At 38.4% G+C, this 14689-nt stretch overlaps 1 protein-coding gene across 6 annotated transcripts in view; it reads left to right on the top strand.

The window, feature by feature from the left end:
* Positions 1 to 3082: 3082 nt before the first annotated feature.
* Positions 3083 to 14689, top strand: part of LOC148648895 (disco-interacting protein 2 homolog A) — a 306696-nt gene continuing 295089 nt past the window's right edge. For 4 of the 6 annotated variants that reach the window (XM_088607241.1, XM_088607240.1, XM_088607239.1 and 1 more), the window contains exon 1: positions 3084 to 3577. In XM_088607241.1, coding sequence (XP_088463367.1) covers positions 3454 to 3577 — 124 coding nt within the window. In that variant the 5' untranslated portion in view covers positions 3084 to 3453. Of the gene's footprint in view, positions 3578 to 14689 lie in introns of all 6 variants that reach the window. The other 2 variants (XR_015926561.1, XM_088607244.1) reach the window with 1 other exon arrangement.

Here is a 14689-nt window from a genome sequence, read left to right as displayed (position 1 = left end):
ACAGGTGATTTGCTAAAGGAGCTGCAGGTTGGCTATTTAGCAGTCTTATTGCCTGGAGGTAGAAGCTGTTCCGTAGTCTGTTGGACTTGGACCGAATGCTTCAGTACTGTTTAGGTGTTAGTGGGGCCAGCAGGGGGCGCTCACCCTGAGGTCCATGTGGGTCCTAATGCCCCAGTATAGTGACGGGGACACTATACTGTGAACAGGCGCCGTCCTTCGGATGAGACGTAAAAACCGACGTCCTGAATCTCTGTGGTCATTAAAAATCCCAGGGCGAGTCTCGAAAAGAGTAGGGGTGTAACCCCAGTGTCCTGGCCAAAATTTCCAATTGGCCCTTACCAATCATGGCCTCCTAATAATGGCCCTCTATGAATTGGCTACATTACTCTGCTCTCCTCCCCACTGATAGCTGATGTGTGGTGAGCGTTCTGGTGCACTATGGCTGCCGTTGCATCATCCAGGTGGATGCTGCACATTGGTGGTGGTGGAGGGGAGTCCCCATTACCTGTAAAGCGCTTTGAGTGGAGTGTCCAGAAAAGCGCTATATAAGTGTAAGCAATTATTAATTATAATTATTACCTGACGGTAGGAGGGAAAACAGTTTGTGACTGGGATGACTGGGTTAGGGTCCTTGAGAATGGACCTGGCCTTCTTCAGACATCTAGCTGAGTAGATCTCCTGGATGTTTGGTAGCTCACAGCCGGTAATGAGCTGCGCTGACTTCACCACCCTCTGCAGTACTTTGCGATCCCGGGTGGAGCAGTTCCCATACCAGGCAGTGATGCAACCAGTCAGGATATTCTCAGTAGTGCACCTGTAGAAGTTGGCCTGGATATGTGATGGCATGCCGAACTTCTTTAGCCTATGGAGAAAGAATAGGCGCTGCCGTGCTCTTTTGACCACGGTGTTGGTGTGGTGGGTCCAGGTTAAGTCCTCTGAAATGTTAACTCCCAGGAACTTAAAACTGCTGACCCGCTCAACTGCAGTCCAATTGATGTAGATAGGTGTGTGATCTCCTCCCTGGTGTTTCCTATATTCCACAATCATCTCCTTAGTCTTGCTGATGTTCAGAGAGAGGTTGTTCTCCTGGCACCATACCGCCAGGGTTTCAACCTCCTCCCTGTTTGCAGACTCTTAACCATCTTTGATCAGGCTGATGACTGTTGTATCGTCCGCAAACTTAGTGATGGAGTTTGAGTTATACCTGGCAACACAATCATGGGTAGATAAGGAGTAGAGGACAGGGCTAAGCACACAGCCTTGGGGAGCTCCAAGTTTAGAGTCAGGGTATGTTGGTGCCCACCCTCACCACCTGCGGACGTTCCGTCAAGAAGTCCAGGATCCAATTACAGAGGGAGGTGTTCAGTCCCAGGTCCTGGAGCTTGATGACAAGCTTTAAGGGCACTATTATATTGAATGCTGAGCTGTAATCTCACATATGTTCCTTTCTTATCCAGGTGTGAGAGGGCAGTATGAAGGGCAGTGGCAATAGCATCTTCTGTTGACCTGTTCTAGCGATACTAGGGTCTAGGGTGTTAGGCAGTGAAGAGGTGATGTATGCTTTGACCAACCGCTCAAAGCACTTCATGATAACTGATGTGAGTTCAACAGGCCGGTAGTCATTTAGGCAGCTACCTCTGGGTTTCTTAGGTACAGGGACAATGGTGGTTTTCTTAAAGCAGGAAGGAACTATAGACTGAGCTAGAGAGAGACTGAATATGTCCGAGAAGACATCTGCCAGCTGGTCTGCACATGCCTTCAGAACACGGCCAGGGATAGCATCAGGGCCAGGAGACTTGCGTGGATTGGTCTTTTTAAAAACTTTATACACATCCGCTCTGGATATGATCAGTGGGTTTCCATCTTGGATTTCTGGAATCTTCCTGACTGGATCTGCATTACTGCGTGAACATGAACCCGAGAGTGCTACAGAACTTTCAACGTTCAAAAGTCAAAATGTAAACATGTGAGAAACTGCTCAAAACAGTTCAAACAGCATAAAAGCGACAGAGCTACATTTTTATAATCAGAGTTGTAAAAAAATGTGAAAATAACGCTATTGATATGTAATTGTAACAGAACAGATCAATTTGTCTCAGGCAAAAGGTAGTAACATTGAATATCTGATATTGTTACCTTTTATTTACGATTAAAAATGATCCCTATCATTTTATTTAGGAAGAATGCTTCTTTCTTCTTCGGATTTGAGATTGGAACGTCACCGCCCTTCTCTGTCAATAGCAGGGATCGCAGCCGCTGGGCTGAGGACAGATTTCCCTTTAGCTCAACTGGCTGGGTCCCTGTTGAGTGACGCCGGAGGCCCGGGTTTGAGTTCCCAGCGGTGGGGGGCCGACCCGAGACCAGGGCACAGACCCACGTGAACCCGAGAGCGCTACAAGATGAACCTCAGGAAAAAAATCCATTCTGTTTACTTACAACTGCTGAGCAATGCACGATGAGTTGGAAAGCTTTTCAGTCTTCCTTATTTACATGCACATCAGGTAGAAATGATTACAAATGACTTATTTTCTGCATTTTGGAGCAAAGTTATTTAATAGTTGTTAATCCTTTTCATATTAACATTTTAGATCCTAGTATTACGTTTTATCTGTACCGATAGGATTGATTAATTACCCGATGAAAGTATTGTCATTAAAATAATCGATTTAATTATTCTTCATTCTCGATTTAGGCATATTGTCATCAATATGAGCCTACACAAATGATTAGACCATATTTGTGATCATGTTTTTGTAAATTATGTTTGCTGTATTGTTGTACATTTTCTCTTAATTATTTCTCAATATAAATAACGATTAGGTTTTATTAAACGGCTATTTTCAAATAAACCAATGCGTTCATTATGGGTACGGGTATCCAAATTATTGATTTGGAAAAAAATGCCCAAAAAACTTTCTGTGATAGGAGTACCTGCTGTTCCCAGTTAATTGAATTGCATTGCATTCTTTTCAGATTTATTTTGTTTAAAATATTCCTCTTCTAGATAATCCTATCTCGGTTTTCATGTAGTTCTAGCCAGAGGCGCCTGGCCCATCACGAGCGAGCTTGTTGTGCACGCGCACAGTTCTCAGTGCTGCTGCTGCTGCAATGGCGGCACTGTAAGCGAAAGGTGGAAGAAGGTGGCTTGACTTGAATGACTTTTTAAAAATCTTTGTACTGAGCCAGAGAGTAAAAGGTGATACAGGAAAGGAGCTAAACGCTTAAGATTGTGGGTAAAAAGGCAAGTCACTGGCAGGGCGATACGAGCGGTATTTGTCTCTCTATTTTTTCATTAGTCGGAAACGCATTTGCAATTTGCAGTTCGCCAGTTTGACTTGCATCTGTATGAAATAACCACCACCCACCACTCGCTCACATACAACTAAGCGAGGAGGTGATTTCATTTTTAGCCTGTTACCGTATTGTCTCGAACCGAATCGGACGCGCTCCGCCATGGCTGAGAGAAGTTCCACTGGATTACTAATGATGATGTTTGAGCCCACAGCTGCGGCAGCTATGACTCTCCCAGCGGAGGTTAGGGAGAAACTGGCAGAGCTGGAGCTAGAGCTATCCGAAGGTAAGCATCGGTCTGTGGGCAGTATCAGCGTGAAGAAGGATAATCGGGTTGTACGCCGTGCAGTTATTTTGTGTAGCCAATAATAGTTATGTTGCTGTTTCAGTAAGGATTGCTGGCGAAATAGGTGTAAATCGATGTCATTTACATGGTAACCGATTTGTGTGCAAAAGCAGCAAATTGGAAGCGTCTTCATTACCCATATGTAGTAATCTCTTCTATACTTAATCTTGAGTGCCAGTTATTAACTAAAAACATGATTTACCAATCCTGTAAACAGTTATCATATAAATGGAAGCCAGCACCTCGGTTTGTCTCCCTTCTTTTCCAGTGGGATTGTTTTGCTTTGACAGTGTTACTGATCTTTGAGCAACGATGTATTTTTCCTTCGGTTTGGATTTTTTTTTTAATCATGTAAGAATAGTCTTGGCATTTGTGGAGAAGACATAACATTTGGATCTCAAACATGCTGTATACGATGAGGAGGAACTAATTATTCCACAAACTGCATTTTAATGAAGACAGTTCTGAATCAAGGTGGCGTAAGAGATGCATATTTGTGAATTCCAGCTTGGTACTGTTCGTAGTCCGACGTAGGGGGGCGACTTGTTAGTCATTGACAAAGCTCCCATCATTACGAATGTCTCTACACACGAAATTCTATTTTGGCACTCGTTTGGACTCTTTTTTTGGTCTTCTATCAGTTCTCAAAAATAGGACCCTTGCTTTCTGTTCCGCTGTGAAATTATCTCAATTCGTACTAGGTCTTGAAATCTTATACTTTAGCTTTGAATTGTAGTAGATTGTATTAAAATGTGAATCCATGCGCTTTTGAAAGTTTTTAGTTTTTTGGAAAGCGCCTTGAGATCACAATTGGTCATGAAAGACGCTGTATAAAATACATGCTAATTTTGCCTGTGGTCAGCAGCAACCTTCAGGCGTTACCGCCACCTCAAAGGGAGCCATTTACTTTCGGTGCTGTTCTTTTAAATAAATAAAGGGGGAAAAAGCTATTAACATATGAAGGACAACTGAGCGATTTTCCAGCTGTCTTGATAGTGCAACATAAAATTAAAACATCAAATATTTTATCATTGGCAAAATTATCCTTGCGTCACCCTGGGATAGAAAGTGAAGTAGTCCCCATACAGTTCGTCGTTACCCTACTTGTTCTGTCTCTATTTGTTTTCCTTCACCCGTCTTGGAGGCGTGCGAAAAGACACATCCTATTGTATGGAAAGGGGGGACTGAGTTGGAGAGGTCCCCAGCGAGTACCGCCAGCGTTTCACAATCTGTTTCCGCTGGCTGACAGAGCTCACCATCCTCAGAGTACAAGCCGCTCTCTGTTCCAAAAACAACCTCGGTACTTTCTAGCCCATTTCTTTAACAAAAATGGTGGTTCGTTATATTCCATCTGTGATTTTTTAGAAACATACAGTGCAAGGAGCGCGGGGAAACTTAATTGACAGAAATTTGATTTTGAAGATCGCAGTCTCGCAAGAAAGAATATGGTTGTCTACTACTTGTTGCACAGATGAAACAATAGCCATCTCCGGTTCACTGATGTTGAGTGTTTTGTTACAGCGATATAGCTGCTTATTATAAATATAATTATGAGCAAATTCGTCTAGTTGTCATGTAATTATGATTAATGCTTATTTGAAACTTACGCCTGCTATGTGTAAAATAATACCGTGGGGCGTCTCGACAACGAGCACAAATAAATGCGCAACTATACACAGAGATCAGTTGGGGAACTGCAGTACAAAATACGAATTTAAAATAGGTTTTGAGTAGGACTACTGAACAGTATCACCTATAAAATTGTTCAAGGATTGATTAGGCAAAACTTTAAGTGTAATTAGGCCATATTCTATGTTTTTAATTGGGAAACAAAATCTACCAAATGTGAGGTTAAAGTGGCGTCAAATAACTCCGAAATAAAATGTCAAAATGAATACTAAAAACATGGGAACAGCGTAACCGAAAGCTACCGATCTCTGTAGGTGTGGATTGCCCAAACCAACATGTTGATGGTGCAGTTGTTGACTAAACAATGCATGCTGTTACCCACAAAAACAGGGTTACATGTCGTTACATACGTAATCAGAAAAGTAAAGTACATTTCTCTGTGAATTGCATCGTTTAACACTAAACCATTAAATGATTTGTGCATTTAAATACAGACTGCTATCAGAATTATATTGGTTTATATAAATTGTGAATTATTTATATAAACATATACAGAAAACTAAAGCTCAGTCGATGTACTATCCCAAAGAACACTATGGAGTTGCTAATCCCTAAGTGCCAGTACTAATGTGAAGCTGATAATTACGTTTTTGATGATGATATAACTTGATAATGTTAAATGTCCTTATTTTGTGGAGTCATTAAAGCAGAAAAGAGGTACTTGTATCATACAGATTAGATTTAGAGTATCTAAATACATAAATACAAAGATAATCACTGATAGTACTACTACTGAAGTGATAAACTCTGCTTATTATGGTGTTGTTTTTTACTTAGTCATTTTAAATGTCCAGCTTTTTTTGTTGTTGAAAAGCTGCAAAACTCTAGTTCAACCTTTTAGATTGAAAATGAAGAAAACCTGCTATAGAAATCAACACTGCTATAGGATTTTATGTGGTTCATTTTTGCTGAGTATTTCTTGTGTGCTTGGGTGAGGTGATGAGGTCATGTTGGGTTATTTGTTCTTAAAGTCTGGAAGATGTTTTGGCCTCATGAGATGTCTGGGAGAATTTGGAGAACGTTTTTATTTTGGAAAGTGAAACTGGGTTGCAGAATGAAAAATTTTAGTAAGAGAAGTTCAAATGATAAAAGGGGGGTTTCTATAATGTACAAAAGTTATGTTTCATGGGAACTGAAAATTGTAATTAAAACATTCCCAGCACTCACTAGACGTACGCTTAAATTAAAAAAAAATTGTAATGGAAAAGGACCTGGTAGGGTCGGGAACTTAATTTATCAGAGCGCATTCATTTGTCATTATGGCCCTTTGAATAAAGAAGATCATATTTGTGTTCCAAACCTAAGCACTATTCCCACCTCTTTATTTTGCGTACTATAAGTGATAAAGTAATTAATTGAATCTCTTCACTAGGGTTTGTAGTACGGGACACATGCTATACACACAACCTAAAAACTACATCATTCATTATGTATGTCAGATTGACACTTTTTGCTGTGTGCTAAATGAATATAATGTCTGAGATGATAAAGACACTGAAGTGTAAATACAAACTTCCTGCATGCTACCTGTGTAGTGCTTCTGTAAATGTTCTGTTCCAGTGGCTATCAAAAATATTTACCCCATCTACTTTTTTGCGTTTTATTGTGTTGCAATATGGAAATAAGAAAATAACAGATTACATAAGTATTGACCACCCTTGTGTCAGTATTAGGTAGAGGCTCCTTGGCAAAAAATACAGCTTAGGAAAGTCTTCTTGGCTCTAACAGTTTTGTTATTTTGACATGTGGAGACTGTCATGTGACATGTGGAGACATGTGGAGTTGTTTTTGTCCATTTACAAAATTGTTTTTTGTAAACAAAAAACAAGTTTCTTCAAGTTGGACGGGGGCTGCTGGTGAAGAGCAATTTTTAGCTCCAACAAATGCAGCAAATACCCCATAACATGATGCTGCCAACACCATGTGTCACATTAGGTATGGTGTTTTCAGGCTGATGTGTGGTGTTATGCTTGCACCAAACATAGGGCTTAGTGTTGAGGCCAAAAAGGTCAGCTTTGGTTTCATCAGATTGTAGAATCTTTTTCCATTTGGTGTCCAAGTCTCCCACATATCTGTTGGCATACTGTAGTTGAGATTTGATGTAAGTGTTTTCAACAATGTCTTTCATTTTGCATTCTCACATGAAGCCCAAATTTGTGAATCAATAGGCAATTGTTGCTGTTTGCAATATCTTCTCCATTTCTTTATAATGCAAATTCTTATACCTTTCCCATTTGGTGCTTTTAAGCTACCTTATCACACATTTGCCTCTCTTGTTTTCATGATGTAGGTTTTATTGGGAGCTGTACTACTGACTGTGGGACCTCCAACAGATAGGTGTATCTAACCTGAACGCACATGAAGCGCCACAGGTGGACTCCATTCCACTAGTTTAGTGACTTCTAAACACAGTTGGTCACACCAGAGTATGTCTGGATGTGTCTTACCAAAGAGGGTAAATAATTATGCAGAAAGTTTTATATCTTTATATAATATATGATAAATATATAAAATATATAATATTTTTAAATGTATTATAATATTTTTATATATTATAAATATAATATTTTATATATAATATAATGTAATATTTATATATTTGTATTGTATTCATAATTAATTTAGATGAATTGTAGAATGTTGTTTTCACTTTTTCATTATAGAGTGTTTCATGTTGATCACTGGCAAAACATCCAAATTATATACAGTACATTATAATTCCATATTGTAGCACAAAAAAATGTTAAAAAGTCCAAGGGGCTGAATACTTGATAACCACTGTGTATTAATATCTGCTGCTGTGTATTTTTAAAACAGCTGGTATTACTTCATTTTTCATGTGGATTTTCACTTTCCACAAGTTCTGTGCTACGTGCTTTGCTCATGTGTTCAGAGTTCTTTAAAATGAAAGATCGAGTCCTTTGCATGAATGGTTGTTGACTTTCCACTGAAGCAAAGTGTTGCTGCAGTGCAGATTAAACTCAGATTAAAGGGCTGTCTCATAGCTTTCAAGAGTGCAACAGTCTTGATATAATTTAACACTCACCTGCTTTTTGTCTGTCCCTGTGCTGAGGCAAAACAATAATCTTTAAGAAAGTGCTGCATCACTGATTTAAAGCATCTTTGTCATCATTAACATCTCCTAGACAATTTGGGGAATAAATAATTAGGGCAAACAAAATGTGACAATATACATTATATAGCAAACAAAATTATAGGATGTATAGTAAAAAGGATAGAATATTCAATTAAAGGATGTTATGTTAAAACTATAATGCACTAGTAGGGCCTTGTTTAATATATTGAGTACTTTTTTGATTACCATCTTAGAAAAGATATTGCTGCTTTTGAATCTATATAGAGAAGAGCAACTAATTACATTCTAGGGCTTAAGGGAGTGTCCTACTTTGACACGCTGAAGAAACGGTTGAACAGAGAAAACTGCGACTTGACCTAATATAAGTACTCAAAATATTCAAGTATTCAAAATTCAAAATGTGCTTCTAAGTGCAGTTATTGGGTTATCATTATACAGATTATCTCACTTTCACATGGTGTTCTTCAATGAATAAAGTGGTAAATGAATTCCTTTCATCTGTTTTTAAATTCTTCTGCATTAATCATTTTTACTGTTAACATGAAATTAGCTGCAGTACCTCAAATTACCAAACGCAAGTTTTGGGACCTAATCTTTATGGGAAGCTAACAAATTAATTTTAGATAAAATATGAGCCTTTGAAGATAGCATGTTTGTTGAGCCATGAAATTGCTTTCAGGACTTGTAGACTTGCAGCAACAGTTGTTAGGTAATGTTCAGTTGGTAAAGTAAATGGAGATGTATGAAATGTTCTTTTTCACTTGGGGCTTTTGACCAAGAAAAGAGAATTAGGGGAGGTTTTGGCTGAGAATATTATCTATGTGAGAGAAGCTTTAATGGGCAACAGTGAGTTAAAACTGAGGAGTTAACAAATACTTATTTAAATAATCATCTAAATCTAAATCCCCAAGTGAAAGAAGTTGAGGTGTTTTAATTGCTGTTCGCTCACTACATGACTCAGAAAGCAGTATTTAATGATTGTAACATAGGCTGTATATTTTTGTTTGCTGCTTTCTGTAGTTTGGAAATGACAGCATTCTTGCAAGAGTTATTTTAAGGCATGGGAGCAGCTTGCAGCTGTTAGTTACTGCATTTTGTGAAGCCACAGAAATTTCGCCCAAATCTCCTCTGAATAACAGCACTGTCATTTAATCCTGGGCTGCAAGGTAATATAAATGTTATATATATACAGTTGTAAGAAAAAGTTTGTGAACCCTTTGGAATTATCTGGATTTCTGCATGAATGGCTCCTAAAATATGATCTGATCTTCATGTAAGTCATAATAATAAATAATGACAGTCTTATTTAACAAACAATACACGCAACATTTTACATTGTCATATCTTTATTGAATAAATGGTTTAAACCAGTGGTTCTCAAACGTTTTGGAGCAAGTACCACCCCTGAACAAACCAAAGCATCCAAGTACCACCTACAAGTCATCATCTCATAGGAACCCCAGAAATTCTCCAAGACCAACATGAGCGCACGTGTGCGCACACACTCGCGTATACATATAATAAATATTATAATAAACTTTATTTGATATAATGCTTTTAAAGGTGGCTTCTCAAAGCGCTTTACAGAAAAAAAAAACAGGAACAGCAACAATTAAAAATAATTAAAAAGCAGGGGTGAGCCTGTTTAGTTAAGCAAAGCAGATGTGAATTCATTTTTCGAGCCTTGATACAAATCACAACATTGATACAATTTGGATCCCTCATCCAAAGACATACTGTAGGTTAATTGGCTCTGGGAAAACTAGCCCTGGCGTGAGTGTGTGCGTGTCTGTGTTTCTGTGTGTGCTCTACAATGGACTGGTCAGGGTGTATCCTGCCGTGCTCCTGTTGCTTGCCGAGGTAAGTTCCATCTCCCACACGACACTGTATTGGGTGAAATAGTTAGAAAACTGATGGATGTATTTAGTGCTAGTCGTTATTATTACAGTAGTGATTCGACTAATTACACTTATATAGCACTTTTCATACCAAAAGATAACAGAGCAGTTTACATTTAGGTGGATACACATTTTATCCACAACTGGAATACATCACACAACTGCATGATGCATAGTAGACATTATGTGCCAAAATTCTTATTAAACAGCAGATCCATTAGAGAAAAGAGAAATTGCTTTACCACTTAATTTAGTAGGGAGGAACATCGAGAAGACCAGGTTTTTCAAATCCACAGGGGAAATTAGTCAGTCCACTGGGGTTAACCCCCTTATTTTCTTATGAACAGTTCCACTTGAATGACCAACTAGCCAGGACCTTAGTTTAATGTTTCATTGGAATGAAGACACCATTACTGCATAGTGCCTCCAGTTACGATGCTGGATTTTGGAAAGTATAGGCTAGAGGGAAGACCATTAACTGGTCACCAATACCACTTAACAGCAGTAAATATTCTTTTAGACAGAACAGAGGTTTATGTAATAAATCACAACTATGGGTAGAGAGCTGCGTCATCATGCGTAGGCTGCAAAGGAACAGGTAAAGGTTCATTCTTTTGCTGTGGAGCTTTCTTGAGGTGTGATACCTTTCAGCATGGAGTAAACATTTACCTTTTCCTTTGCAAATCAGAACTAGAATATTTTAAATAATTTTTCATCTTAAAGACTGTCTGAGACTGTCAGTGGCCATATTTTCATTAGCTTCTTGACTATATTGGTTTGTGAGTTTCCTTGCCTGTGGGGTTAACAAGAAGAAGAAGTAGGAAATATACCAAGGGCGTCTTCACACACAGTTCAGGAAAACAGTTCACATTGCTTTTATGTAGAATTCCTAATCCATTCTTTACAACCATTTTAATACTCTATAACAGTGGTTCTCAAACTGTGGTACGCGTACACCATAATAAGCCGAGTTTATCACTTCAGTAGTAGTACTACCAGTGATTATCTTTGTATTTATGTATTTAGATACTCTAAATCAGTGGTTCTCAAACTGTGATACGCGTACCTGCAGTGGTACATGGAGTGCTGCCAGGTGGGACGCCAAATGACCCTGGAACTGTGTTGTGTGTGCTGAAAAATCGGGATTTTAATACCTGTCGAATACGCAGCCTAAGTACTATGATACAGTGCGCGCTAATACTTCAGTGGACACAAGAGATACTCTGTAATTCTATACCACTCTATAGGAATGCGTGCTACGGACGCAAGTGACCAATTGTATTTAAAAAAAAGCTACTGTATCTCCAGCAAATAGGGAGGTAGGAGAATGTGCGTGATTTTGGAACAATGCCAACGTTGTAAACACAGGAATGCATAGAAATATGTGCTACGAACGCTGGTAATCTTGTGAGCACAGGAAAGCTTGATAGATAACAGAAGAATATTTAAGAACTGTTCTAAGTCAATTTGAGAAAAATACACGAGCGTCTCTGTGTTTCGCTCCCATGCGCATGAAATAAAAACTTAAAATAAATATGGAAATAAAAACGGAAAAGCGGAAAAATGCAAGCTTGCGGATTGCTAAAGCGCTATTTTTGAAGAACCTTATTTGCCGTTGGCAAAAGAGCTGACACGTATTGTGTGGAGAAAAAGCTGCTAAACAGCTCGACCTGCTGCCCCCTCTGAAAGACAGTCACTCACAGAATTATTGAAATGGCGGATGATGTCAAAAGTACGCTGATAGAGCGCGTTCAGATGAGCCGATGCTTCTCACTGCAATTAGATGAGTCTGTAGTTGATTTGGCCGGTTCGGTTGCTTACGTTAGATACGAGTTTGAGGGCACGTCCCGTTAGGACTTTCTGTTCTGTAAACCGCTACCAACAGGAACTACAGGAGAGCACATATTTCAGCTTCTGAATGAATTTATCGGAGAGAATGGCATCGACTGGATAAAATGTGTCGGAGTTTGTACAGACGGTGCTAGAGCAATGACAAGCCGACATAACGGTGTAGTTGCACGAATTGGAGAGGTTGCTCCAGAAATGAATGGATGCATTGCAACATCCACCGCGAGACCTTTGCCGTCAAGAAAATGCCTGACGATTTAAAATCTGTAAGACTCTTTTGTGAATTGTATCAAGGCTCGAAAAATTAATTCACATCTGCTTTGCTCGACTAAATAGGCTCACCCCTCTCACTGAAATGGTGCATTTTAAATTATTTTAATTTGTTGTTGTTACTGTTTTTTTTTTCTTTAAAACACTTTGAAAAGCCACCTTTAAAGTCGCTATATCAAACAAAGTTTATTAAAATAATATTTATTATATGTACGTGTGTGTGTGCAGGCACACTCATGTTGGTCATTGAGAATTTCTGGGGTTCCTATGAGATGATGACTTGTAGGTGGTACTTGGATGCTTTGGTTGGATTAGGGGTCGTACTTGGTCCAAAAAGTTTGAGAACCACTGCTATATAACACTGTACAGTAACAGCCCTAATGAATAGTGTACAAAAGACTGATTTAAAGCATCGCAGCTACATTTCTAGGTAAGGAAGTAGAAACTGGTATTGGTTTTAGCAATAACATATGCATTAAAACCCAGCTTTTAATTGGTATGTGATAGAATCTCGAGTAGTCACAGTTTAGACAGGCTCTTTAACTAATGACTAAAATTTGTGAGGTACAGATAAAAGTTTCTCTCCCGAGATCTTTTATTTGCTGTGGGACTGAATAGTGTACGGTGCTGTTTCTGGTGTTCCTCAAGTCTTATGTGCTCTTGTTTTGATTCAAGAAGATGCATAGAGTCAGCAATGTTGTTTAGGAAAGATAATTCTTATCTCTGCACTTCTTTGTTTTTCTTAACTCTATGTTCCAAAAGATATTCTGATGTTAGCCACATCATTAAAATAATAAACAACACTCATTCTTTTTTTCGCTTGACCCTTTGTCAAATGTAGAGCTAGGTAGAAAAGGAATTCCACTAATATTAGTTCAATTAAATTACCAAAGCTAAGAAACAACTGTGTGTAAGAAAATCTCAAAATCTATAAAAAGTCTACTGGAAAACAAAAGACAAACTTTGGTTTCAAATATTTGTCTTTCATTTTCTACCAGTTAATAGCAAATGTAGGAAGTCTGCCTGCTGCCTGAGAATTACACTTAAGACTTAGTTTAAACACTGTTTAGTTTTTAAAAGTGTTTAATGCACCATTTTTGGATAAAAATTCTAAGGGTCAGTTGATAACAAAATTGTCTTGTGGAGATGTAAGACGTTAAAGAAATACACTTTATACAACATGATATGAATGCTTAATGGTTTTTGAACATGCTTTATTACAGTGACTTTAGAGATGTCTTTCAGTTTAAAAAATATTTTGAGATATCCAAGGATTAGAGCATTAGGATGATAGAAGCTGTTTGTTAGAGATGTGCTGTCACTCTTCAGACTTTTAGAGAGGTAAAAGAAGCTGAACAGGTAAACATTGTTTGACCTATATACTATACAAATTAGATTAGGGAATGATTGGCACCATCTTAAAAGTTCTAGTTTTCTAAACCAGCATGGGAACTGAACAATATTAGTAGGTGAATTCTAAAGGGAAAAGAGCAGAAATAGTAACTAAATCAGATCATGAGATGTTTCAGTGACCGTCTTCATTGGAGCAAAAATGCCCTTACATCAACCGTCTCAAGTTTAATATTCTAAAAAGCAAATACATGAAATCACAGATTCCGATTTTTTCCTCAAGATTTTGACGTTATTCTTCTTTGGTTTTAGGTCTGTGTGTTGAATGACTAGTATTTTTTTTCTGCTTTGATCTTTCGAATATCAACGGGGCTCCAAAGATTATAGAGACGCAGACAAGCTGCCCACTTGGACATGCGCATTGTGCGTTTTTATGTTGCAAAGTCTTGGCCGGCACAAATTTTAACAGTTTCCATTGCAAAGAAGATATATAGTAGGAAACCCACTTAATCTATTAATGGTTTTTATACTTGATAGCAAGCATTTCTTTCTTGCATTTATAATAGAGCTGTCCTGGCCATGAAGATGCTTACACTCAGCTGGTGCACTGTGATTTCCCTGACTGTTTCTGCCCAGTTTCCTGTTCCTGCTGTTTTTGTCACATTCTGGCCTGTTTCTGAACTGGTATGTTGCACCTGTCTACCTGCCTGCTTTCCTATCACTCTAGTCTTGTACTGACACTTTCACTCACACAACTTAAACCTGAAGTACTGATATGTATTTTTATGTTGTCCACAATATTATTGTCAAAATCTACTTCTTAATCTTAAATCATAAATGTCTACTGTGTATGAGCTGTGTGTAAGTTTGCATTTATCTATCACTGCCTGGTAATATAGA

Source organism: Lepisosteus platostomus, chromosome 14 (assembly GCF_059453375.1).
Source record: "Lepisosteus platostomus isolate fLepPlt1 chromosome 14, fLepPlt1.hap1, whole genome shotgun sequence".
Taxonomy (NCBI): Eukaryota; Metazoa; Chordata; class Actinopteri; order Semionotiformes; family Lepisosteidae; genus Lepisosteus; species Lepisosteus platostomus.
Note: the sequence above shows the minus strand (reverse complement) of the source record. Positions and strands in the feature narration are given on the sequence as shown.